The sequence below is a fragment of the Molossus molossus genome, unplaced genomic scaffold (genome assembly GCF_014108415.1).
Source record: "Molossus molossus isolate mMolMol1 unplaced genomic scaffold, mMolMol1.p scaffold_m16_p_7, whole genome shotgun sequence".
Lineage (NCBI taxonomy): Eukaryota > Metazoa > Chordata > Mammalia > Chiroptera > Molossidae > Molossus > Molossus molossus.
This window is the reverse complement of record NW_023425401.1, coordinates 78,314,080-78,340,481: the sequence shown is the minus strand read 5'-3', so window position 1 is coordinate 78,340,481 and position 26,402 is coordinate 78,314,080. Positions and strand designations below refer to the sequence as shown.

The 26,402-nt window shown below is 38.4% G+C and overlaps 2 protein-coding genes across 2 annotated transcripts in view; one reads left to right on the top strand and one right to left on the bottom strand.

Annotated features, from left to right (window-relative positions):
* The window catches only part of MET (MET proto-oncogene, receptor tyrosine kinase), a 220,287-nt gene extending 199,829 nt beyond the window's left edge, over nt 1–20,458 (bottom strand). The window contains exon 1 of the mRNA XM_036246654.1: nt 20,308–20,458. The gene's annotated coding sequence lies outside the window, so the exon portion shown is untranslated. The remainder of the gene's footprint in view (nt 1–20,307) is intronic.
* Nucleotides 52–574, top strand: LOC118619860 (60S ribosomal protein L21-like). Its single transcript, XM_036246655.1, has one exon. The coding sequence runs from the start codon at nt 77–79 to the stop codon at nt 557–559; it is 483 nt and encodes a 160-aa protein (XP_036102548.1). The 5' UTR covers nt 52–76; the 3' UTR covers nt 560–574.
* Nucleotides 20,459–26,402: the final 5,944 nt, after the last annotated feature.

The window sequence follows — 26,402 nt, the reverse complement described above, 5'->3', positions numbered from 1 at the left end:
GTAGTGCCATCATATGATACTTGGTAAGAATGTGTTAAAGAATAGCCGAACCTCCATCTTCCAGTAATTCGCCAAAATGACGAACACAAAGGGAAAGAGGAGAGGCACCCGCTATATGTTCTCTAGGCCTTTTAGAAAACATGGAGTTGTTCCTTTGGCTACATACATGCGAATCTATAAGAAAGGTGATATTGTGGACATAAAGGGAATGGGCACTGTTCAAAAAGGAATGCCCCACAAATGTTACCATGGCAAAACTGGAAGAGTCTACAATGTCACCCAGCATGCAGTGGGCATTGTTGTGAACAAACAAGTCAAGGGCAAGATTCTTGCCAAGAGAATTAATGTGCGTATTGAGCATATTAAGCATTCTAAGAGCCGAGATAGCTTCCTGAAACATGTGAAGGAAAATGATCAGAAAAAGAAGGAAGCCAAAGAGAAGGGGACCTGGGTTCAGCTGAAGCATCAGCCTGCTCCACCCAGAGAAGCACATTTTGTGAGAACCAATGGAAAGGAGCCGGAGCTGCTGGAACCCATCCCCTATGAATTCATGGCATGATAAGTGTAAAAAGAAGACCTCTGTACTGATAAAAAATGTTTCTCTTAATTGGGCAGAAGTATGATGTCCCTTCCCCAAAAAATAATTAAAGAAAACTTGGTGTCCTAAAATAAAAGAATGTGTTAAAGAATAAATAATTAAATGAATTAATACATGAAATAATGGTCCTGAACAAAGACTCTAGAGGTATGGATATGATACAAAGGAAGGATGAGAGTGAAAATATATTAAAGACCCTGACTGGTTTGGCTCAGCGGTTAGAGTGTCGGCCCACAGACCAGAGAGTCCCAGGTTTGGTTCCCACTAAGGGCATGTACCTGGAATGCGGTTTATTCCCGGACCCGGCTGGGATCATGCACGTGGCAGCCAGTCGATGTGTCTCTCTCACATCGATGTTTCTCTCTCTCTCTTCACCCCTTTTTCCCTCCAGCTCTATCTGAAGATAAATGCAAAAAATGTCCTCGTGTAAGGATAAATAAAAAGAAAATATATTAAAGAGAGAAAATTTATGTGATAATGATTCAACATAGATTTTGGTTATAGGGGAGACTGAGGAGTCAAGGATGGCTAAAAGATGTCTAATTTAGGTATCAGAAATGGGAAGAAAAATAGGCAAAGAAAAGTTTTGGAGCAAAAATGGTAAGTCAGTTAATAACTCTGAGGTATCTGTTGGTCGTTCAAGTGGAAATGTCTATAAGGTATTACTAACACTGGCACAGTGGTCTAGAGTAAAGAGGGAGTCAGAGATAACAATCTGTAAACCCTGGTGCCTCAGTGTACTTGAAGTCACAGAGGTAAGTGAGATCACCCATAAGAATGTTCAGTTCACAGAAAGGAGGAATTCAGATGGAACCCAGAATTTAACTTTTATATCCTAAAGATAAAAATTTGAGTGGCACTTCAGAAACTTAAGAAGAAATTTCAATCAGGGAAGAGCATGATGTATAGTACCAAATTTCAGAGGGGTGAAATGGGATAAAAACAAAAGTATCAGTTATATTTGGCAATAAGTAGGTTATTGGTGATTACCGTGAGGATACTTTCTTGGGAGTATGGAACACTGCTTGAGTTGAATGACTTAAGGAATGAATGAGAGTAGAGAAAGTGAGTTAGAAATTTATTTCAAGAATTCTTTATTAAAGGATAATGCAGGATTCCAAGATGATGGTGGAAAAGGTAGAAGCTACACTTATTTCCTTCCAGGACCAAACTAGAATTACAACTAAATTAAAGAACAATCATCTTGAATAACCAGCTGAAGACTAGCTGAAGAGAAGACTTATAACCAAGGATTTACAGAAGCCACATCAAGACTAGTAGCAAGGGCAAAGAAGTGAAACAGCTTGGCCCTGCATCCATGGGTAGTGGCTGAGGTTCTGGAGAGGTATCTCAGTTGTAGGGGATTCTCCCTTAGAAGCATGGGGCCTACACGCCAAGCCAGGCTCCCCAGCCCAGAGCTGGAAAAAGTTGCCCATACAACATCTGTCTGTGAAAAACAGCAAAGTTTCTGTTTGTCAGGGAGAGGTAGAAAGTGCCAGAGAAACAGGCACCCCCTTAAAGGGCCAACACACAAAATTTCATTTGTAGCCACTAACTCTAAGCTCTGGAGGAAAGAGGGCGAAAGAGACTAGACTCACATGAGGAGATTCTGATGTCTGTGACTCTGGGGGAACAAACAGAAAGGACAGCTACCAGAACCCCTATGCTGAGTCACTCTCTCACACCATAGATGCCATTTTCTTGGGTGGTGCATTCCCCTCTCTGTAGCATCAGCTTGGAGGAAAAGCACTTGCCCCATCCTTGGAACTCCCTCTTGCCCCACCCTGCAAAGCAGAGGCCCTGCTGTGGAGTCAGCTGCCTTGGCCAGGGTATAGAAGTCTAGGCAGATTCATAGGCTGTCAGTGACTGGACTAAGTAGTCTGGCTTTGAGGCAGGGGCCATTCCATGCCACTTTTCTGTGAACCTGACTGGTGCATTTCCCCTTCATGGGAGATCCAGTGGAACCACTCTTCTAGCTTCCTGCAGATCCAACCTCTGGGATCTGGAGGCCCACCCACCAAATGCCTAGTGGCTCTGCACTGCCAAGGTTGGGACAAAATCTGGGACAGACTGAGTCTTCTGGTCCTTGGGCAGGGACCACACCCACTGTCTTCCCTAAATCCTGACCAGCACCTCCCCTTGATGGAAGATCCTAGCCCCATCCTCCCAACTTCACAAGAGGTTCTTTCAGTGACTGAACCTAACAGGCAGCTGGCAGTCAAAGGCAGGCAGAGACAGATCTTCTGGTGCCTTGGGACTTTTGCTGAACTGCCCCCAAGCCTGGTGCTAGAAAAATCTGGCCTTAGTGTGCAGCTTGGTTCTTATTGTGCACCAAAGCCCAGTAGAGGTAGCCACAATGGTGGATTTCTTATAGTTCCAAACAGGTTGCTGAGGGCCAGGAACAGGCAGTGTCTGTACCCGGGTCCCTCCCAGGAGGCCCAGAACAAACACACCCTGTGGCCAGCGTCAGACAACATCAGAGCAGGATCCAATAAGCTTCACAACAGCACATCCAAAGAAAGATCTTGGCAGGTACCAAACACAGTTGAGGTGAATTCTGCTTTGTGTGGTCAGCATCTGCACAGCAGCTCACATGCAGTGGTCAGGGTTGAGCCTCACAGTCAAGGTTGATCCCACATACAAATAGGCCAATAACAATCAAGATCCAATTACAACAGGAGGACCCACATAACCCACACAAGGGGCATTCCTAGAGTACCCAGTTCAGGTGATCAAGGAGACTGTGCCACTAGGTCCAACAGGACACCAACTACATAAGGCCATCCCACAAAAAGTGGGAGTCATAGCAGATCTATCTAATACATAGAAACAAACACACACAAAAAAGCCAAAATGAAGAGACAAAGAAAAAGGATCCATATAAAAGGAGAACTCTCCAGAAAAAAAGCTAAATAAAATGAAGGCAATCAATGTATCAGATACAGAGTTCAAAGTAATGGTTCTAAGGATGCTCAAAGAACTTAGTGAGACCTATAACAGCATGTAAAAACAGCATAGAAAACATAAAAAGTGCAATCAGAAATGAAGAATACAGTACCTGACATCAAGAATATACTGAAAGGAAGAAACACTAGGTTGGATGAAGCACAAGATCAAATCAGTGATTTGGAAGACAAAGTAAAAAAACAAACATCCAATCAGAGTGGCAAAAAGAAAAAAGAATTAAAAACAATGAGGACAGTTTAACGGACTTTTGGGACAACATGAAGAGTAACAACATCTGTATCATAGGGGTACCAAAAAGAGATGATAGAGAGAGCAAGGGATTAAGAACCTATTTGAAGAAATAATAACTGAAAATCTCCCTAACCTGGTGAAGGAAAAAAACACCAAGGTCCAGGAAGCGCAGAGAGGCCCAAACAAGATAACTCCAAAGAGGCCCACACCAAGATACATCATAGTTAAAATGGCAAATGTTAAAACATAAATGAGAATCTTAAAAGATTTAAGAGAAAAATAGTTAAGTACCTACAAGGGAGCTCCCATAGACTGTGAGCTAATTTTCCAATAGAAACATTTCAGGCCAGAAGGGACTGGTATGAAGTGTTCAAAGTGATGAAAAGCAAAAACCTACAACCAACACTACTTTACCAGCAAGGCTATCATTTAAAATTGAAGGAGAAATTAAGAGCTTCCTAGACAAGAAAAAGCTAAAGGAGTTCATTACCACCAAATCAGCATTATAAGAAATGTTAAAAGATCTTCTTTAAGAAGAAGAAGAAAAATAAAACAGAGGAACCTAGTTAAAATATAAAATGGCAATTAATATGTATCTATCAATAATCACTTTAAATGTAAATGGCTTACATGCTCCAATTAAAAGACACAGGAAAGCCCTGGCCGGTTTGGCTCAGCGGTTAGAGCATCGGCCCGCGGTACAGAGAGACCCGGGTTCGGTTCCCGCTAAGGGCGCGTACCTCGGTTGCAGTTTGTCCCCGGCCCTGGTTGGTCGTGCGGGTGGCAGCCACTCGATGTGTCCCTTCACGTTGATGTTTCTCTCTCTCCCCCTTCCTCTCTCTCCCTCCCGCTCTATCTGAACAAAAAAATGGAAAAATGTCCTCGGGTGAGGATAAAAATAAATAAATAAATAAAAATAAATAAATAAAAGACACAGGAAAGCTGAATAGATAAGAAAGCAAGACCCATATATATGCTGTCTAGAAGAGACTACCTCAGAACAAAAGATACACACAGACTAATAGTAAAGGGATGGAAAAAGATATTCCATGCAAATAGAAATTTTTTTAAAAGCTGTGGTAGCAATACTTCTGACAAAACAGACTTTAAAATAAAATCTATAGTAAGAGGCAAAGAATGACATTACATAATGATAAAAGAAATAATCCAAAAAGAGAATATAACCCTTGTAAACACTTATACACCCAACATAGGAGTACTTAAATATGCAAAGCAAATATTGATGGACATAAAGGGAAAGACTGACAGTAATACAGTAATAGTAGGGGATTTTAACACTCGTTTGACACCAATGGATAGATTTTCCAGACAGAAAATCAACAAGGAAACAGTGGCTTAAATGACACACTAGATCAGATGGATTTTATTGATATATTCAGAGTATTTCACCCCAAAGAAGAAGAATATACATTCCTTTCAAGTACACCTGGAACATTTTCTAGAATAGACCATATATTAGAACAAAAACCAAGTCTTAATAAATTTAAAGAGACTGAAATCATAGCAAGCATCTTCTCTGACCATAATGGTATGAAACCAAAAATCAACCAGAAGAAAAAAAATTAAAAACACACCAAGACATGAAGGCTAAATAACATGTTACTGAACAATTAACAGGTTAACAATGAAATCAAGGTCAAAATCAAAAGTTACCTTGAAACATATGAAAATGAGAATACAAAAACCCCAAATCTATATAACACAGTGAAAGCAGTCCTAAGAGGAAAATTCATTGCATTACAGGCCTACATCAAGAAAAAAGAAAAATGTCAAATAAACAATCTAACTTTATACTTCAATGAACTGGTAAAAGAACCACTAACAAAGCCCAAAGTGAAAAAAGGAAATGTAAGGATCAGAGCAGAAATAAACAATATAGAATCTAAAAACACAGTACAAAATATCAATGAAACCAAGGGCTGGTTCTTTGAACAGATAAACAAGATTGACAAACCTTTAAAGAGATTCATCGAGAAAAAAAAAGAGGACCCAAATAAATAAAATCAGAAATGAAAGAGGAAAAGTAACAACTGACACCAAAGATACAAAGAATTTTAAGAAAATATTGCGAACAATTATATGCCAACAAATTGGACAATCTGTATGAAATGGATACATTCCTAGAAACATACAATCATCCAAAACTGAACCAGGAAGAATAAACAGATGACAACTAGTAAAATTGAAGCAGTATTCAAAAGACTTCCAACCAAAAAAATCATTGACTGGATGGCTTCCCAGGTGAATTTCACCAAACATTCAAAGAAGAAATAACAATCGTCCTTTTCAAACTATTCCAAAACAATTCAAGAGGAGGTAAGACTCCCATGCTCATTTTATGAGGACAGCATTATCCTAATTCAAAAATGAGATAAAGACACTACAAAAAAAAAAATTATAGGCCAATATCCCTGATGAACATAGGTGTTAAAATCCTCAACAAAATATTAGCAAACTGGATCCAGCAATACATTAAAAATGTTATACACCACGATCCAAGACAGGGATGTCCACTTTCGCCACTCTTATTTAACATAGTACTGGAAGTCTTAGCCACAGCAATCAGACATGAGGATAAATAAAAGGGATCCAAATTGGAAAGGAGTAAGTGAAACTGTCATTATTTGCAGATGACACAATATTATATATAGAAAACTCTAAAGACTCCATCAAAAATCTACTAGACTTAATAAATGAATTTGGCAAAGTAGCAGGATACAAAATTATGTCAAGAAATTGACAGCATTCGTATACACCAATGATGAACTCACAGAAAGAGAAACTGAAAAAACAATCCTATTTACCATCGTGGCAAAAAAACTAAGACACCTAGGAATAAACTTAACCAAAGAAATAAAAGACCTATTTGCAGAAAACTACAGGACATTGAAAAAAAAAAAAAAAATAGAGGAAGATATAAAAAAGTGGAAGCATATACCTTGTTCATGGATTAGAAGAATTAACATTACTAAAATGTCCATACTACCCAAAGCAATCTATAGATTCAATGCAATCCCCATCAAAATACCAACGACATATTTCACAGAACAAGAACAAATACTTCCAAAGTTCATATGGAACCAAAAAAGGCCCCGAATAGCCACAGCAATTTTGAAAAAGAAGGACAAAGTAGGTGGGATCACAATACCAGATATCAGGTTATACTACAAAGTGACTGTAATCAAAACAGCCGGATACTGGCACAAGACAGGTATATAGACCAGTGGAACAGAACTGAGAACCCAGAAATGGACCTAAGACATTATGCTCAATTAATATTTGATAAAGGTGGCAAGAGCATACAGTGGAGTAAAGACAGCCTCTTTAATAAATGGTGTTGGGAAAATTGGACAGCTACATGCAAACAAATGAAACTAGACCATCAATTTACACCATATACAAAAATAAAATCAAAATGGATAAAAGACTTAAATGTGACCCGTGAATCCATAAAAATTCTAGAAGAAAATGTAGGCATCAAAATTTCGGACATCATACACAGCAGAATTTTCACTGATACATCACCTAAGCAACAGAAACAAAGGAAAAAATGAACACATGGGACTACATCAAACTAAAAAGCTTCTGCACAGCAAGAGAAACAATCATCAAAATGGAAAGACAACCCTCTGTACGGGAGAACATCATCGCCAATGATACATCAGATTGGGGGTTAATTTCCAATATATAGAGAGTGCTCATACAACTCAACAAAAGGAAGACAAAGAACCCAATTAAAAAATGGGCAGAGGATCTGAATAGGCACCTCTTCAAACAGGACATACAAATGGCTAAAAGACATAGGAAGAAATGCTCAACATCACTAATCATTAGAGAGATGCAAATTAAAACAACAATGAGGTATCACCTCACACCTGTCAGAATGGCCGCCATCAACAAATCATCAAACAACAAGTGTTGGTGAGGGTGTGGAGAAAAGGGGTCTCTAGTACACTGCTGTTGGGAATGCAGACTGGTGCAGCCACTATGGAAAACAATATGGTGTTACCTCAAAAAATTAAAAATTGAACTTCCATTTGACCCAGTGATCCCACTGCTGGGAATATACCCTAAGAAGCCTGAAACACCAATCAGGAAGAATATATGTACCCCCATGTTCATAGCAGCACTATTTACAATAGCTAAGATCTAGAAACAGCCCAAGTGTCCATCAGTAGACAAATAGATAAAAAAGCTTTGGTGCATATACACAATGGAGTACTATGCAGCTGTAAGAAAGAAAGATCTCTTATCCTTTGAGATGACATGGAGGGACCTGGAAAATATTATCCTAAGTGAAATAAGCCAAGCAAAAAAAGACAAATACCACATGATCTCACTTATATACCGGAATATAATGAGCATAACAGTCTGAGGAATATGGTAGACCCAGAAACATGGAAGTAGGGCACAGACTGACATCTTTCAGAAGAGGGGGTGTGGGGGGTGGGAAGAGATAAACCACAGAACCTATATGCATGTATGCATAACCAATGGACATGGACAACAAAGCCGGTGACGGGGGGGGGGGGGGGGGGGGATGGGGAGGAGGGTGTCAATGGGGTGAAAAAGGAGAAACATCTGTAACAAAAATAAATAAAATAAATAAAAAATAAATAAAGTAGGCATAGGGCATTCATCAGGAGAACAGGTAGAATGTTTGCATCATTTAGGAATAAATCAGATATTTCAATACAAAAAAAAAAACTTATACACCACGATCAAGTGGGATGTATTCCAGGGATGCAAGGTTGGTACAATATGCACAAATCAATAAATGTGATATACCACATAAACAAAATGAAAGATAAAAACCATATGATCATATCAACAGATGTGGGAAAAGCATTTGATAAAATCCAGTGCACATTTATCATAAATACTCTCAGAAAATTGGGAATAGAGGGAACATACCTCTAGTAATAAAGCTCACATATGACAAACCCACAGCCAACACCATACTCAATGGGCAAAATCTACAAGCGTTTCCTTAAGATCGGGAAGACAGGGATGTACGCTTTCACCACTGTTATTCAGCACAGTACTGGAAGTCCTAGCCACAATAATCAGACAAGAATATATGAAAGGAAATGAAATGGAAAGAAAGAAGTAAAAGTGTCACTATTTGTAGGTAACATGATATTGTATATAAAGAACCCTAAAGATTCCACCATAAAACTACTAGAACCAATAAATACATTCAGTAAAGTAGTAGGACACAGTGCCTTATGACCCAGTGATTCCACTTATGGGAATATATTCAAAGAAATCCCAAACACTAATCTGAAAGAATATATGCACCCCCATGTTCACTGCAGCATTATTTACACAGTGGAATACTACTCAGTTGTAAAAAAGAAGAAAATCTTACCTTTTGTGACAGCATGGGTGGACTTGGAAAGTATTAAGGTAAGTGAAATAAGCTAGTCAGAGAAAGGCAAGTACCATATAACTTAACTTATATTTGGAATGTAATTAAAAAATAAACTAACAAAGTGGAGACAGACTCAAGGATACAGAGAGCAGATGACAGCTGTCAGACGGGAGGTGGTTGGGGGCTGGGTGAGAAGGGTAAAGGAATTAAGCAAAGAAAAAACCAGACTCATGGACATAAACAACAATATGGTGATTTCCAGAAGGAAGCAGGGGGTGGGGGTGGGAGGGATAGGCAGAAGAGGATAAAGGGGAGATAAATGGTGATGGAAGAAGACTTGACTTGGGCTAGTAAACACACAATACAATATACAGATGATGCATTGTACAGTTGTATACCTGAAACCTATATAATTTTATTAACCAATGTCATCCCCATAAATTCAAACTTAAATAAACAAACAAATAAAAACAACAACCAAACAACAAAACGATAAGGCAGAATTAGGAGTTAATATTTAAGGTAATTGTGTGTATTAAGAATTCTATCAGGATGTTAGACATCTGTTTTCTTTCTTTCTAAAAAAAGAAATTGAGTAAGGGCTGAATGAACAAAGGTGAGGGAGATTTTAAAAGATATGAAGGGTTTGGGAAGAAAGCAGGATAGATAAGGCAAAGTGCCTGAAAATGTAAGAAAGAGTGGGACCAAGACCATTGGTTGAAAAGAGCACTTCATCATTTGAGACAGAATCAGGGAGGTAATAATGGATGACATGGAAACCACTTGGGCTTCTATTTATTCTCTAAAACATAAAGAAAGATATTATACTGAAAATAAGAGAAGCCAAAGAGTTTCAAGAGCTTGAAAGAATGATGAAAGTTTGCAATTATTATAAGGGGAAGAAAGAAAATGGAAAATGACCAAAACAAGAACACAAGTTCAACTGAGATAAAATTCATTCTAATACCCATTCTCATTGAATGTCTAAGTAGTTGGCAAAGCAGATTTGAGATAATTTTTAAAAAGTGAGAGAGAGAGAATTAAACGGATCCATAATCATGACTTCTATAGTGAATTCCTTGTATTGCTTACATAATTGAACAAATTAAGGCTCTTAATAAAAGCCTTTATTAAGAGGAAATGTCAGCATTTGATAGTATTTATTTCAAAACCAGTTTTATTGATATCTGCAAGGAATAACTTCAGGGAAAAGAAAAACATACTGAAATAGATACCCTCTTCTCTTTTCAATAAAACCAAGAATCTAAAGATGCTAAACAAATTAATCAGATATATTGATCATCTAGCTTTGAAAATTAAAACCCATTTAGGAATTGTGAGAGAGTCTGATCCTAAAAAGCAGTGTAGTTATTCACTGAGAAACTTGAGAAACATTTGGAAAGTAATTAATCAACTTATGACACAGATTCAAGGGCTGTCACCTTTCATTGTTGTTAATGAAACTGTCTGGGGTTTTATCTGCACTTATCTGGTAACTAAAAGAACAATTTTTTGTTGTTGTTAATCTTCACCCCAGGATATTTTTTCCATTGATTTTGAGAGAGGGGAAGGGAGTGGGGGGGGGGGGGAAGAAACATCAATGTGAGAGGGGAAAGGAGTGGGGGGGGGGGAGAAACATCAGTGTGAGAGGGACACATTAATTGGATGCATCCTGCATGCTCCCTAAGTGGGCTGGGGAATCAAACCTGCAACCCAGGTGCATGCCCTTGACCAGGAATTGAAAATTAAACCCATGACCCTTTTGTGTGCAGGTTGACACTCTAACCACTGAGCAACACTGGACAGGGCAAGAACGATTTTTTTGTAACTTCTTTGAAGACCCAAAGAATGTTTAAAATCATTGGACATTGACATACAGATTTCACTGAACAAGTATGCATTAGTGGGACTGAAACAGAATTTAGAAATATCTTAATTCAGACATGACAGAAAGTAAATTTCTGAAAAGTCCAAAATGTACATTCATTTCTGTTAGGATGAAGTTTTTTCTGTCAACAATGTTTGCTTTGGCTGCTTTTTTATTATAATTCAGTAGAACTTAAAATATTTATTGCACTACTTAACACTCAATTAAAAAAACAGCTACGACTTGCCCTGGCCAGTGTAGCTCAGTTGGATGAGTGCCATCCCATGCACCAAAGGGTTACTGGTTCAATTCCCAGTCAGGTCACATGCCCAGGTTGCGGGTTCAGTTCCCTGTTAGGGTGTGTGTAGGAGGCAGCCAATTCATGTTTTCTCATTCTCTCTCTCCCTCTCCCTTCCTCTTTTTCTAAAATCAGTAAAAACATATCTTAAAAAACCCAGCTAGGGCAATATTTTAAGCCCAAAGTTCAGAAAAGCCCTAAATGATTCTATTTATCTGCTGTCTTTGTCTTAACTAGGCAGTAGTTGGACCACAAGCTCACTTTGGACAGTATAATTGTCAGTAGGAGCTAGAGGGATTCTACCTAAATGTGAGGCCAGAGTTAGAGGACAACTTGACAACTGCTCACCTAAGACAGGAAGTGAAGGCAGGCCCTAATACAAGCTTTCATCAAACCTTCAGACCACTGTCTGAGTTATGTTTGGAACATGACAATGCAATTCCTACACACACTACAGTGGATGATATCCCATTGGAAAGTAATTGTGTACATAGTTTTTAGGGACATAACTTTTGGTCCCAACAGTAATAGATGTATTATGATCACTGATATGCTAGGAAATTTTAGTTATGAAAATGGTGTAAAACATTTACAAGTCTGTCTGCTTTTTCTTTTAATACAATGATTTCCTCTGAGAATATGGAATTTCATTTAGAGTGTTTGTGAGTAACTAACAAAGGATTTAGGACACACCTCTGACACTCAGAATAAAAGTTCTTCCTGCTTCTGCTAAATATTCTTACTATTCTTATTGGTAGCTGAGGGTAGGGTAAACTTAAAGGCCTGATTTAGGACTAGACAGATTACAGTCTATCTTCTCCCAGAATTCAATAACCTGTGACAAAGTTAGAGAAAGTTTTGACTTTGCTTCTTGTGTGCCCTACTATTTCCTGCAGGCTTCCCTTGATTCTCCACTCAGTTTCGAGCAGTCTTTTTCCTATTTGTAAGGCAGCAAGCAGCCTGATTCCTAGTGGGACACTCTATTCATGCCTTGCAATGCACTCAAGCCCATGACCCTAGTGTATCCAGCTACCTCTCTCCTCCCTTAATCTAAAAGATCCAATACCCCTAAAAGACCTCCAGGTCTTCCCCTTCATTATTTATTTTCTATATCTGTGGCATGAGAATTTATGACAAAAATTTTCTTAAACTACATTTTCCCAGATGTATAAATATAGAGGCATTTGACTGCTAATTTACCAAATTGAGACCTTTTAATCAAATTTAAAATCATCTAATTATAAATGTGTACAAACACATTAATATACAAGGTGTCCCCAAAAAATGTAAACAGGGTGTCAGTAGATACTATTACATGTTGAAAATGAAATGTGTTTTAATACATTCTTGTTTTATAATTATACTTTTTGTGTATATATTTTTTAGGGACACCCTATATAATTATAATTGATCCTCTGATTAACCATTGAAACAAAAATTAAACATGTCAAAACTATATATATAAGTCACTCCTTATACAGTGCTATCTACAATTAAATTTCAAAACAAGCTTTACCGGTGATATATGTATTTGGCAAACCTTCATGTTCACCCAGAAGAATCTCCATTTCAAGACCATAATAACACATTTTTCCTTTATTTCCCCACCAAGATATAAGAAACTGCCAAATTCTGGCACCCAAATATCACACAGAAACAAGACACTTGAGATCAGGGAAAGTTTTCTGGGGACTAACTGTGATAAGTTGTTAGAAATTCACAACATAGTAAAAGATCTCAATGTCCATGTTTCAGTACTACACCCTCTAAATTCTACGTTCTTTCTTTTAGAGAGAAGGTGTTGCTGTTTCCAAAGCTTTAATACTCTAGTCATGTATATTTCAACTGTATATAGAATTATATATTTGGGCTGAGTCCACATGGGAAGTCTAGTTACCAGAAAGCACAAACTCACAAACAGGAAATATACCTAGAGTAAGAAGGTGTTCTGCACACAATAGAGTTCAAAGATGTGTCATCCATGTAATTTGGAGCAAGCCCCAACACCACTATTATTGTTGAGTGTCCCTTATGACAACTTATGATTAAAGCTTTATGTTTTCTAAGTCTGTTTGAACTTGTTGCTTTTGCTTATAAATACAAATGGCCTGCCCTCTTCTGTGCATCGTTTTCAGTCAATAAGCATGTCAAGGTGGGAGGAAGGTAGCAGGAATTGTAAAAGGGGGAAAATCAATTTTCAGAAAGCATATGATTAAATTGAATACTTAATCAAATTAGCCTAGAATTCCTTCCTATTTTCAGCACTCTTTGCAAAGGCAGTTCCTTCATGGTACAGAATAAATTTCAATAAATGTCATACATTTTGTTAGATGGCTTATTTAAAAAATTTGTTGAACCAGGTCACTGGTTCAGAACAGATCTCATTCCAAGACATGACAATTGGATATTGATATTGAACAGAAAGACTGATATTAGCTGGAACATGGAACATTCTGGGCAGAAGAACATTTCATTCATTTACTTTGAACAACATATTTACCTACTATAAATATAGTAATAATAAATATTTGGACTTTATTTTATATTACAAAAGAAAGAGGAGTTGTGCCAAAATAATGTCCTTGGGGCTAGTAAGGATTATAATGGAACAGCACTGGTCTTTAAAAATACGTATATTTTTACATTGCAGTAGAAAAATACATTAGTACCCATTCAAACATCCATTCTGTCCCGGTTGCAGAATTTTAGATTTCAGATTTTTGAAGATGCTGTTTAGAGACTTAGTAGAAACAAACTTCCTGTTTTTCTGGAACAAAAGGGGCCTTACATGGTTTCAAAGATTTCTTAGACATCAAAGAGCTTAGAGAGACATACAGTTTATAGGTAATAATTTAGGATTTAGTGAATTAAAAAACACATGGATTAAATTTCTTTTAAAAGACCCCTAGGTTTACTTTTTAAGAACTAAAATGTTGGTCTAAATACGTTAGTCTTAAACAAAACCAAAATTTATTTTTAAAGATAGAGTTGTCTTATGGATCCAAAACTTGGTTGAGTTTTCCTTTCACACATGATTAGGCCTCAAAAGGAGGCAACTTGCCTTCTGTTAACCAAATTTACTCCACCTCTCTCTTTCTCTGACTTATGAAAACTACATTATTTCAAAGGTCTCCAGCTTTGAATGCTGTTCTTAATATTAAATAAAATATAAAAACCAAAACCATCCCCTGGTCTCACTGAACAACTGAAGTACTTTTTAATTCCTCAAATCAATTATTATTATTATTTTTAACATACAAATTTAAAATTGGACCTGAGATTCTAGGTGCTGTCTCAGACTTCCAACTATCAAAAAAAAGATCATTTCAAAACAGGAAAAGGCCACTGATCTTAATTTGTGCACCGTTTCATGATATATTATTATATTTGCTTTAAAATAGTAGGAAGAAATACAGTACATAATCTTCCAGAAGGCCATTATTAGCCTGGGTATTTCACCCAGTTCTCAGGACTAAAGAAAACAAGTTAGTGCACAACCTGTGAGCTTTTATTCCTTTGGAAAAATAGATTGCAACACTAATCTCATGGCTTTTAAAGGCCCGTGAAATCAACACAGTGCAGGTTTTGAATTTCAATGGTAGAGGAGCAACAACTGGGGAACTTCAGGCAGATCTAAACAAAACAAACAAAACAAAAAAAGAAAGTGCCAATATTCTAAAGAGAGGGTTTACTCTAAATAAGAACTTGAAATGAAATGTGAAATGTACAAATAAAGTTATGATAAATTAAGTTTCAAAAATGATTGCTTTAGTTTAAGAATGAAATCGCTAGACTGCCCTCTACTTTAGAAATATATATAGTTTGATAGAAAGTGTGTGGGCTGATGAGTTTAGAAAATAAGTATGTGACAATATACAAATTATAAAATATTTTTCTCTTTTTTAAATTACTAAACTAATATTCCAGAAAGGGAAAAAATCTGAGAACTCTAGAAGATAAAACACTTTGCAGAAGTGGTCCTGGGGCACTTTGGCCAAGTATGCTGCTGAAGGTCACACAGCACCTGAAGGTCACACTGGGGATCACCTGGCAGGTATAGTCATAGTCAAGATTGCAAACAGTGCCACCAGAAGACAAAGTTGGCCCACAGACATTTTGTCTCTCTGGTTGCACAGTTTTAAACATGCTGAGTTAACATTTAAATACTGAGAGATTTCTAGCTTCTCCTGAACATTTGAAAGACAGCACCACATGGGCGCACATCACACACTGGGCCTCATGGCAACTCTGATGATGCCAAGCAGTGGCTGCCTCCTCTTAGGGCTTTCTTTGAGCAGGCTGTCGTCCCTAGTGAAATGGTTAGTTTTACTCATTTAGGTTACCTTTTTGCAAATCTTGATACAGGATATAGACAGGGCATAAGGAAGAAGGAAGAAAAGATGATGAAAATCCAACACAGTGGTTTAACAATGGGAAGGGGTAAGGAAGGCAAGAGAAAAAAGGAAAGAAAGAAGTACACAGCAGACAAAAGCTGTATACCAAAAAAATTGCCTCCCTTGTTGTCTCCAGTTTTATACTATTTAAGGGATCCATGACAAAAGCTATGAGTTTTGCTCTCAACAAATATCCTTGGGCCAGGCACACAGTGTAGGAAATAAGAAGGAAAATTGTCCAAATGAAGCAATATTCCTGATCAAGGATGGGGTACAAGGATAGGACCAGACTAATGGAGGAAAATACCATGGGTTCTCTTCCATACCCCATAAAACAAGGGATGTGGGTCATAACTTCATCTTCATTTTTGAGACTGTAGTGAATTATGCTAGGCACTGTCCAGGTACTTCCCATAAAAAAACAGAGGCTCCATGTATAGCTATACAGGCTATGGACTATATACTTCCAGAGAAAACAAAATGAGAATGGCACTCCTGAGGAATGCAAAGTAGAAGACCTACTCCAGATATCCACATAGGTCGTTTTCTCACCTCCTTTGGGTTCTAGCTCAAAGGCCACCCTTGAAGTGAGGCCTTCTCTGACTCCAATACTAAATTTTTCAATCACTACCTGATCTCCTCTTATCCCTGACAGTACCTACTCCACTTTACCACTTCATGCTTCCTTATAGACCTTATCACCATCTCATATACAACACATTTTATTTATGTATTTTATTTACTGTGTGCCTTCCTAAATATAGAACAGAGCATCATGAGGTCAGAGACTTTTTTTAAATTTTATTCTCTGCTCCATTGCCACTATTTAGAGTTATGCCTAGTAGGTGCACAACAAAATCCAGAATGATTAAATCCTCAATCACATTCTTGGAGTACAGAAATTAGTTTTCACTAGAACCTGTGACTCTCTGAACACATTTTATAATAATCCTTTGTTATATTTGGAAAAATACATTTTCAAATCCTATGGACCATTATATAACTTATATGGTTCATAAGCTCTTATATAATTTCTATGGGTCCTATAGCTATTACAGAAATTGAAAACAATAGGAGGGTCCTCCATAAACATACTTGCAGAAATTCATACAATCACAGAAGAAATATGTATACCTGAGAATGTGATTAGCCAGTTAACTGGTTTTTTTTTAAGTTGCACTGTGTTTATATCTCCTGCTACAAATGTCAGATGTATGATTTTTCTCTTAATTACCTTTTATAGCTTATAAAAATAGTTTTTTTCCATTTTGTCCCTTGAAAAGCAAAGTAGTCAGATTTTACTGAGTGTTTTTATTGAAACAAATCCCAAGGAGAATATACTTACTGTTAAACACAGCTGAAGAGGTATCTGAGATTGGGTTTTCTGATAGAGGGTAAATTACAGAATTATTCACAACTCTTAATCTGATAATAGGAGAATGCCCCACACATATGAACCTTTTCTTGGTATGCTTTACTACAAAAAGAGAAAGTAAGAAAAATAACTGGAGAAAGAGAAAGCAAGGAAAAAATCTAGTGACTAGAAATATATATTCATCATTTATCACTAACCTAAGGATCCCAATCTGTTTCTCAGTGGAAATGCTTCAAATAGTTAAATTTCATTGATGATGTGGCAGGCGCTGTATGATGCTGTTGAGACAGCATGGGAGCTAGGCACTTGCACACAGTTTTGTTGTCTATAACATATAACATATAAGATAGTGCCTATATTATAAGGTTGTTGTATTACCAGAAAGATGATATTCTCAGAAGCACCTTAAACATTTTAGTGAGTCTTTAAGTTCCAATCTTTTGATTGAAAAATAAAATTCTACTTAATTTTCGTGTGATATCCCATTAATAGTTATGGATCTTGGTTTCATTTTATATGTGTGTTATTTATCTGTATACCTAGATTGTAAACTCCTCCAGGGCAGAGATTTAATTTCTTCCTTTAAAAAATTGTTCTCTTAGTACCAAACACATATGACATTCTACATACAGTTCTTAGTTATTTTTGGTGAGGGAAATGTGGGCCTGGCAGGCACTGTGCTTGCTAAATCAAAGTGGTGCTGAATTGACATTAGTCAGTATATCTATCATTTATTACTTACTAAGAGGTAACTATTTATTTTGCACTGAAGCAAAGCCCATGAAGAAATTATGTCCTGAGGGCTAGAGTCAAAGACAACAGTTTCAACATACACCAGTGAGGTGAACTCCCTGGAATTTAGTTTCCGCATATTTTCTCCCCGTAAGGCGGAACAATTAGGAAATTTGGTATCACATGAACAAAGCCCAAGGAAAACATTCGGGATGATGGGAAAAAGAAAACATAGATGGTTCTGGTGAGAAGCATTAAACCTAATGAGAGAAATGGGGCACACAAGGGCTTGGAAGCAATTCAAACCAAGGGAAAGGGATAAGGAAAGGGGCAGACATAGGAGGTGCTCTGAAGGTGTAGGGAGCTATGTACTCATCATAGGTGTGTCACCATAGGCATTGGTGCAGCCACCTAGAGAAAGAAAGGTGTGTGTCCTGAGAGGATGTTAGCCTTTTTAAGTTATTCACTTTATCTTGCGATGGCCATATTTGAGAAAAAGTTTATTTGAGGTTATTGTAGATTTGTGAAAGGAAAATTAGACTAATGCTATTTTGGACTTAGAAAATACTAACAGCTGAGGAAATTCATCTCTAAAGTGTATTTCTTAGTTTAATCCTCATTAAAACAAATTTTAAAAATTTAAGATTATAGTGCTTATATAGTCTTAAAATGAATTTGTAAGATGGGTATTTTTCCTGCTTGGAAAAGTATCATTTTTCTTTTATTGTAGGTTTAAAAGTCATGACAATACCAGTTATGAGCTTTCATACTGACTTGCTGTGGCTAATCTTGTGCATCTTTATTATTCAGATAAACTTCATCCACTAATTTTGAAGGCACAGAGTGCATGTCTAATGTAAACCACTATTTGTGATGTATAAAGAATAAAGCAATCTTTGAAAAAGCAGTAGTCAGCAGAACACCTTTTACATGCCATAAATTCTATTAGATTAAAATAAAAATATTTTTAGATTAATAACTATAGATATCCACTGTTAACTGTGAAACTCAAAAAGAATTTTTAAAACAACAGAATATTATATAGGCAATCAGACATTATTGGTACTACAAAAATTTCTTATGAGTGATGTAAATTTTACCTGTGTTATGCAGGAGTTGAAAAAAGAGTGAACACTAAATACACCATAGACTTGCAGTCTATGACTGGAACCAAACCACCTCATTTCTGTTCCATTGTAGAAGTTTACATGTTAAAACAAAGCCCAATACACGTAGAGCTAGAAAAGAAAGCTATGTACTTGTAAATAATCTAAGCAACACTTACAGTTTACATAAAAGCACAATTTATGTTCCAACAGCACAGAGAAACATGATGTACATTACTTTCAGATCATCTTCATGCAGAAAAATGTCATTAATCAGCTATAACAGTTTGGCTGTAAAGGAAAATAATGTTTTCCTGAATCCATTTGCATGGCAATGTGCATGTGTCTGGTTGATGGAAACAACAGAATAAACCTCCAACCAACTCGACAAAATGTGAACAGTCTTCTTAAAGTTCAGGAGAGGGTCCAGATAGTCTATACTCTCTCCAGTGTCATTTTTTCCAACCCTCTCATGTTCATTAACCATCTTAACGTGGCACTTAAAGTATTCTGATTATTTTGGCTAGGAGAGCTGACAATATTTCATTCTACCTAGGGCTCATTTGAACACAAAACTGTGATACGGTAAACTACATTGGGCCACTGGAACCCCCTTCAACTCCCAAATTTGTAAATGGCTCTTTTGAAATACAAAAGCTATTAAATGGAAAATCGTACTCTATTGTACATTCTGCACTGGTAATAGTCAGTGAAAATACTTTCATTTATGCCTTAATTATTGGATCAGTACTAGCCAGACTATCCGACCTCTGGATATAATCTGTTTTACCTAATAAGATAGATGCCCTCCACAGCGCTCCAGCAAAGAGCTAAGTAAGATACAAATGAAAATGATGGATCACAAGTCCTGTGCATTTGCCAGAAGAGCAGCATTCATCCCTTCAACAGAAACATCTGTCCCTTGGAAAGACCTCCTCGTAATACAGAAAATGCAGCGCTGGGAACAAGGAAACCTCTGGGTTCGAACTTTGTCAGTTGTATCACCGTGGACAGGGTGACTGGATCCCTTTTATAAAGTCTGAGTCAGATCACAGCCTTGAAACTTGCCTGGCCATAAACAGACATACATACTCCCTACCCTAGCGCCTCTTTCTCCTGAGTCATACAGGTGGCCGTCGGAAGTGAACCCCTCAAATGAAAAGCCCCATTCTAGTTTCGACCTCCCTCCAGACCACATCCCTTGAGTTTCTGATGCCCCTAAACTCTCGCTTACCTCTCTGGTCTTGCCTTAAGGAATAGCAGTCAAGTCCCTTAGGGAACAAAGAGACAGGAGCACTGAGGAAAGGGGTGGGGTGCGGGATATGAAAGGGGTTGTAGTTTTACCTTGTGGTGCCCAGGAACCAGCGGCAGAGAAGTCAGTCGCGCAGGGACCACCCGCGCTCTCCGCGCCTCCTCTAAGCAAGTCAGCTGTCCTGTATTTGGCTCGTGCGCCCCGCTGGGCTCTGCATCTGGTTACAAAGTACTGGACAAGGGCCTCGGGTCACCTGTGGCCGGGCCCAGCGAGCGTCCGGTCCACCGGCGGCGGCGCTCCCTCCTCCGGTTCACACTCGCGCGCTGACCGGCCCGTGACTCAGCCGGGTATCGGCGCGCGCGGCCCAGGACGGCCCGGGCGCGTCCAGACAGGAGGCACGGTCCCGCGACCCGACCCAGGAGCTCGGCCTCCCGCCCGTCCCAGCACGTGTTCGTCTGTCTGGCCTGCTGTCCGTCCTCCTCGTCTGCGGGTCCAAGGACCGAGAAGGTGCTGACTGGCACCACCCAGAGGGGGAAATCGGCTCCCGCCCTTCCTGCCTTCCCAGTGCCGCGCCTGACCCCGTGGGGGTCGCGTTTCCTCCTACCCTTCCCCCGCCCACGGCAAGGTGAAACTTTAGGTGGAGTTCTCTCGCCCAGGCTTTGCGATCTCTCCTCCCCCAGCTGGGGCAGTTTGAAGGTAGCCCCGCGGAAGATAAGCGGGGCCGAGTCTCCCCCTTCTGGCGCTCGCTTGGCAAGCGTCTCCGGGCGCGCGAGCTCACGGCGCGCACACTCGGGGCACCTACGCGCGCACACACTGCAGGGCTCTACTCTAAATGTAGGGAACTTTTCTATAAAATTGAGGAATCATGAGGTAATCACTTTTTGAGGACTAAAATGCTCTGTGTAGAGTCCCTGGTAAAGTGTCTGGCACACAGTAAGCTCTCAGGAAAATGCTAACTATTCTTACTATATTTTTCTATTTTTCAATCTGTAGTAAATAATTCCCAAATCTGCATAGTAAATTGTCCCTTAACTGTCAAAATGTAACAGATGCTATTATCTGAGCAAGCCCTTAGGAGAGTGGAAAGGAGAATGCTAAGTCCTAACAGGAAATGCTGTTCCTCAGATCCCATTACCTGTGAGTGTTTATTTTCTCTTGAAAATTGTTTATTTTATTTATTTATTTATTTATTTATTTATTTATTTATTTACTCGCTAGGTCCTGACCCGAGGAAGAGAAAGATTTAGGCACCATATAAACAAGAAATTCATTGTCAGAGAGAGAGAGGTAGGAGTGGATGGACAGATCAGATAGTACAAAGATTTCATTATGCAGCGATTATCCCCTACTATAATTCGGATTTCTGGAAGAAAGAACAACACAGTAGTTTAACCCTGAGGAAACCCCAGTTTCTTTAACGTGTTTTTTCTTTTTTTCTCCATAGCAGGAAACAGGCTGATTAAACGAGGCAAACATCAATGAACAAGCAAAAGAGAACAAAAGTTTAATTCTTGAATGTTGAAATCTTATGATTTAAAAAAGGAATTTGAGGATTTGTTTACTTGTATTAGGACTAATTGTGTTAGGATAACTTTTTATATCCCACATCTCTGAATATAAAAATTGACATTAGCTCTGGCTGGTGTGGTTCAGTGGTTGGAGCATTGCCTGCACCCCCACACCTCCAGGGTCACCAGATTCCATTCCTAGTCAAGGGCACATACCTGGGTTGTGGGTTCCATCCCTTGCCCCCATCAGGGCTCATGCTGGAGGTAACCAATCAATGTGTCTCTCTCTCATCATGTTTCCCCCTCTCTCTCTAAAAAAAATGACATTAACTTTCAAGAGAAAATAAACACAGGTAATGGGATCTGAGGAACAGCATTTCCTGTTAGGACTTAGCATTCTCCTTTCCACTCTCCTAAGGGCTTGCTCAGATAATAGCATCTGTTACATTTTGACAGTTAAGGGGCAATTTACTATGCAGATTTGGGAATTATTTACTACAGATTAAAAAATAGAAAAATATAGTAAGAATAGTTAGCATTTTCCTGAGAGCTTACTGTGTGCCAGACACTTTACCAGGGACTCTACACAGAGCATTTTCAGTCCTCAAAAGTGATTACCTTGCCCTGGCCGGTTTGGCTCAGCGGTTAGAGTGTTGGCCCGCGGTCCAGAGAGACCCAGGTTCAGTTCCTGCTAAGGGCATGTACCTCGGTTGCAGTTTATCCCTGTCCACCCCTCACCCCCCCCCCCTCCACCCCCGGTAGGGATTGTGCAGGAGGCAGCCACTCGATGTATCCCTTTCACATCAATGTCTCTCTCTCTCTCTCTCCCCTCCCATTCTATCTGAACAAAAATGGGAAAATGTCCTCCGGTGAGGATTAAAAACAAAAGAATACCTTATGATTCCTCAATGTTATGGAAAAGTAAAGTTCCCTACATAATAGTAGAGCCCTTCGTTTAAGCATTTTGCAAATGAGAAAACAGTGCCTAAGAGTCCTGAGAGGGTCACACAGCTGTTAGTAAGATCAGAGAAGTTAGAACCCAGCTCTCAAATTCCAGTGAGATGTTCTTCACACCATGCCAAGAGGCAGCAGCCTGGCAAGACTAAATAAACAACACATTCCTACCAAAGATTTCTTCATATCATATGGCATAATTTAACAATGACTGTGGTTCATATTAAAATTCTAATTTAATGGCTGGAGGGTGCTGGGCCTATTTATGGACAGGTCAATTACAGATTTGGGGTTCATTACCAATTTTATTATTATTTTTTTAATCCTCACCCAAGGACATTTTTGCATTTATCTCCAGATAGAGTGGGAGGGAAAGAGGAAGAGAGAAGGAAATCGATATGAGAGACACACACTGAGTGGTTGCCACCCACACAACCCCAACAGGGGCCAGGGACAAACTGCAACCGAGGCACGTGCCCTTAGTGGGAACTGAACCCGGGGCTCTTTGGTCTGTGCTCACTGCTGAGTCAAACCAGCCAGGGCTAATTACCAATTTTCAATAAAAGGTAAGTAAACTAATGCACTCTCTCTCTCTCCCTCTCTCTCCCTCCCTCTCTCCCTCCCTCCCTCCTCTCTCTTCTCTCCTCTCTCTCTCTCTCTCTCTCACACACACACAATTAAGCATACTTGTCTAAAGAAATAACTAGAGTGCTGTTTCTGTTTCTTAGTTTCCATAGCAGTATGTTAACTGAATTTTAGATTGCATTATGTAGTTACCTTAAAAGGTTTTCTGAGTTTGTGTGCCATGATAAAAATATAAAAGAAAAAATGTACAATTAAAATGGTGGAAAGACCCAGAAAAGCCTATGCAAATTGGAAAATAAAATAGAGTATAAATTCAAGTAACATGTTATATATTTTCAGCATTGAAGCTTCCTAGTTTCTAATTATTGACAAATTTCAATTCAATTTTAAAACAATTAAAAATTGTCACATTGATTTATTAATTATAAATGAGGTAACATTTTATAAAATAACAAAACTAAAACTAGCTCAACTAAAACTATACCTGTGTGTGAAAATAAAATAATTTATTTTTAAACACCACCTAAATAGAAAAAGGAGTAGAAGTAATTTCACATATTTGAAATTGGATAGAAGCAGATACTTTAAAAAGGCAATAGGAGTTCTATAATTCAGTTTTGGTTTTGTGGCAAACTTCAATATTTGTTGTTTAACTTTTCTTGGGTTCATTGCATGGGTGATACACTGTATGATGAAGTTCTATTGGTATTTTCCTAACTAAAGCAAACTCCTGTGGTTGGCTAGCCAACACCTGTTTCCAATCAAATATTCCCTTGCCTGCTTCCACTCTTGGGGCTGTAAAAGGAAAAAAATGCTTGCTTTCCCAGACTCCTTTGCAGGCAAACATGGCCATGTGATATCATTCTGGCAATGAGGTTAAGCTGAAGGTTGTTGGGACTTCTGTGAAGGAGTTTAGTTTCCTGATTAAAGGGATCTAATATGCTGGTGCCACCCCTACTTCTTGCTTTCTTGATTTCATATGTCATGCCTAGCAGAGAGCTAGCCATCATGCGACTATGAAAAAAAGAAGTTGGCTCTGACATTGCTGAGCTACAGCACCAATGACAGTAGACTCCTGCTTCCAGATTTCTTGTTTTGTGGAAAAATACTTGTTCTAGACACTGTTAACCAGTGTTTCTGTTTCCTGTGGCTAAAAGTATTCAAAATTGATATATCCATCAAAGGGGGGCTAGACAACTCCAAGACTGAGTTTAGATAGTAGTTAAGAGTGTGGATTTTAGAGCCAGATAGCCTGGACTTAATCCCAGTTCTTCTGCTTCCTAGCTATATAACTATAGGCCAGTGTCTTAAATTCTCTATGCCTTATCTGTCAAATGAGGATAATGATAGGATTATTGTGAGAATAAAATGAGGGTCTAGCTATAAGTACAGCACATGGAATAGTGTCTGGTAAAATATAAGTACTTGAAAGGCATGCACTATCTTTATCAACATACTTGTGGATAACTTAGCGCTAAACTATAAACAGGCACTCCTCTCTTAACCCTAAGATGGGCCTAATGGTAGCTATGGTCAAGGGATAGAGGAAGAGCAGCATCCAGCCCCATCATTTTTGCTTTCCCTTCAACACGTTAAAATTTGGATCTTAGAAGGTGCTCTATAAGTTCATTCACATGGTGCTGTTTTTGAAACAAAATTGAAAGCAGTCTTCTTAGAACAGGGGTTTTATGCTGGCATCCTGTGGAAGGTAGGGACTACAGACATGCACTGGCTCACAGAATATTTTTTTTAAGTTTGAGCTGCAGGAGACAGACATATGTTCTTCAGTTTGCCATCATCCTACCAACTTCTCTTGTAATCCATCCAGCCTTCCTCTGATCTTGATGTCACTTTGTCCTGTAGGCATTAGAATTTGTGACATCTGTCTTAGAGTATTTTTTCTTAGATTCTCTTTCTCACCTCTCCCTAACTCTCTGATCCTGTTGCCCCTATTATTGTGCTTATGGGAAATGTATCCACAAAAGGGCAAGAAGAATAGTTATTTGATGGCTCCTTAAATAATTTCTGTGGGAACATACATTTTGGGGATGTAGGAATCTTCTTATCTTTTAGAGATACGTTATCCATATTAAACTATTGAAAATTCTGAAAATTTTGCATGAAAAAACAAAACAAATAATAGCCTCAGTAGCAATTTTCTGTAAAATTAATTGAATAGGTATCATACTTTAGGACACCTTGCCTTAAAGAATGGAAATGCCAGCTACAAAGAGTTAGAACAGAACAATTTCAATTTGAACTGCTTATATGTTAAATTTGTACTGGTCATTTACTTGTGGCTGGGCTGTCTAAAAATAAAACATGCAATGTTAAGTTACCTAAAAATATAACTAGGTTTATTAATACTGAGGACAAGTACAAGACCGCTATGCTTTTGAAGCTACAATTATCATGATTTTAATCAGAAAGTAGGAGATGAGAGGCAGAGAAATTGAAAATAAATTGCTATCTCCAACAAGATGTAGCAATTTTGTTAGTGATTTGGTCCATTTTCATGTCCAGCTTATTTATTTATTTATTTATTTTATTATCCTCACCCGAGGACATTTTTCTATTTTTTTGTTCAGATAGAGTGGGAGAGAGAGAGAGAGAGAAACATCGATGTGAAAGGGACACATCGAGTGGTTGCCACCCGCACAACCCAACCAAGGCCGGAGACAAACTGCAACCAAGGTACGTGCCCTTAGTGGGAAGCAAACCCAGGTCTCTCTGGACCGCAGGCCGACGCTCCAACCGCTGAGCCAAACCTGCCAGAGCTCAAGTCCAGCTTATTGCCTCTCTTATAAAACATGCAAAGGTACAATGTATTTAGCTCCCATTTATTAAATGTCTGCCATATATTAGTCATGTGTTTGAGTTCTAATTATGTCCTTATAACAAAACTCTAGGACAGGTATCATCCTCTAGTTTACATCCAGGGAAATGAGGCTCAGAGAGATCAAGTAACTTATTCAAATTCACACAACTGACCTAAGTTTGTCTCTTTCCAGAACTGCACTTCTCACTGCAATATTGGTTAACTGTTCCTTCTCCTGTGGTGAAAGATGCAGTCATTTAACACAGAGCAGCAGAACTTAAGACTTTCTCCCATTTTTCCTTTCTTCTCTGTAATTTAAGAC

What these genes read in the sequence shown, in the direction of transcription:
- LOC118619860 (XM_036246655.1), top strand. Translation starts at nt 77, where the DNA reads ATGACGAACACAAAGGGAAAGAGGAGAGGCACCCGCTATATGTTCTCT.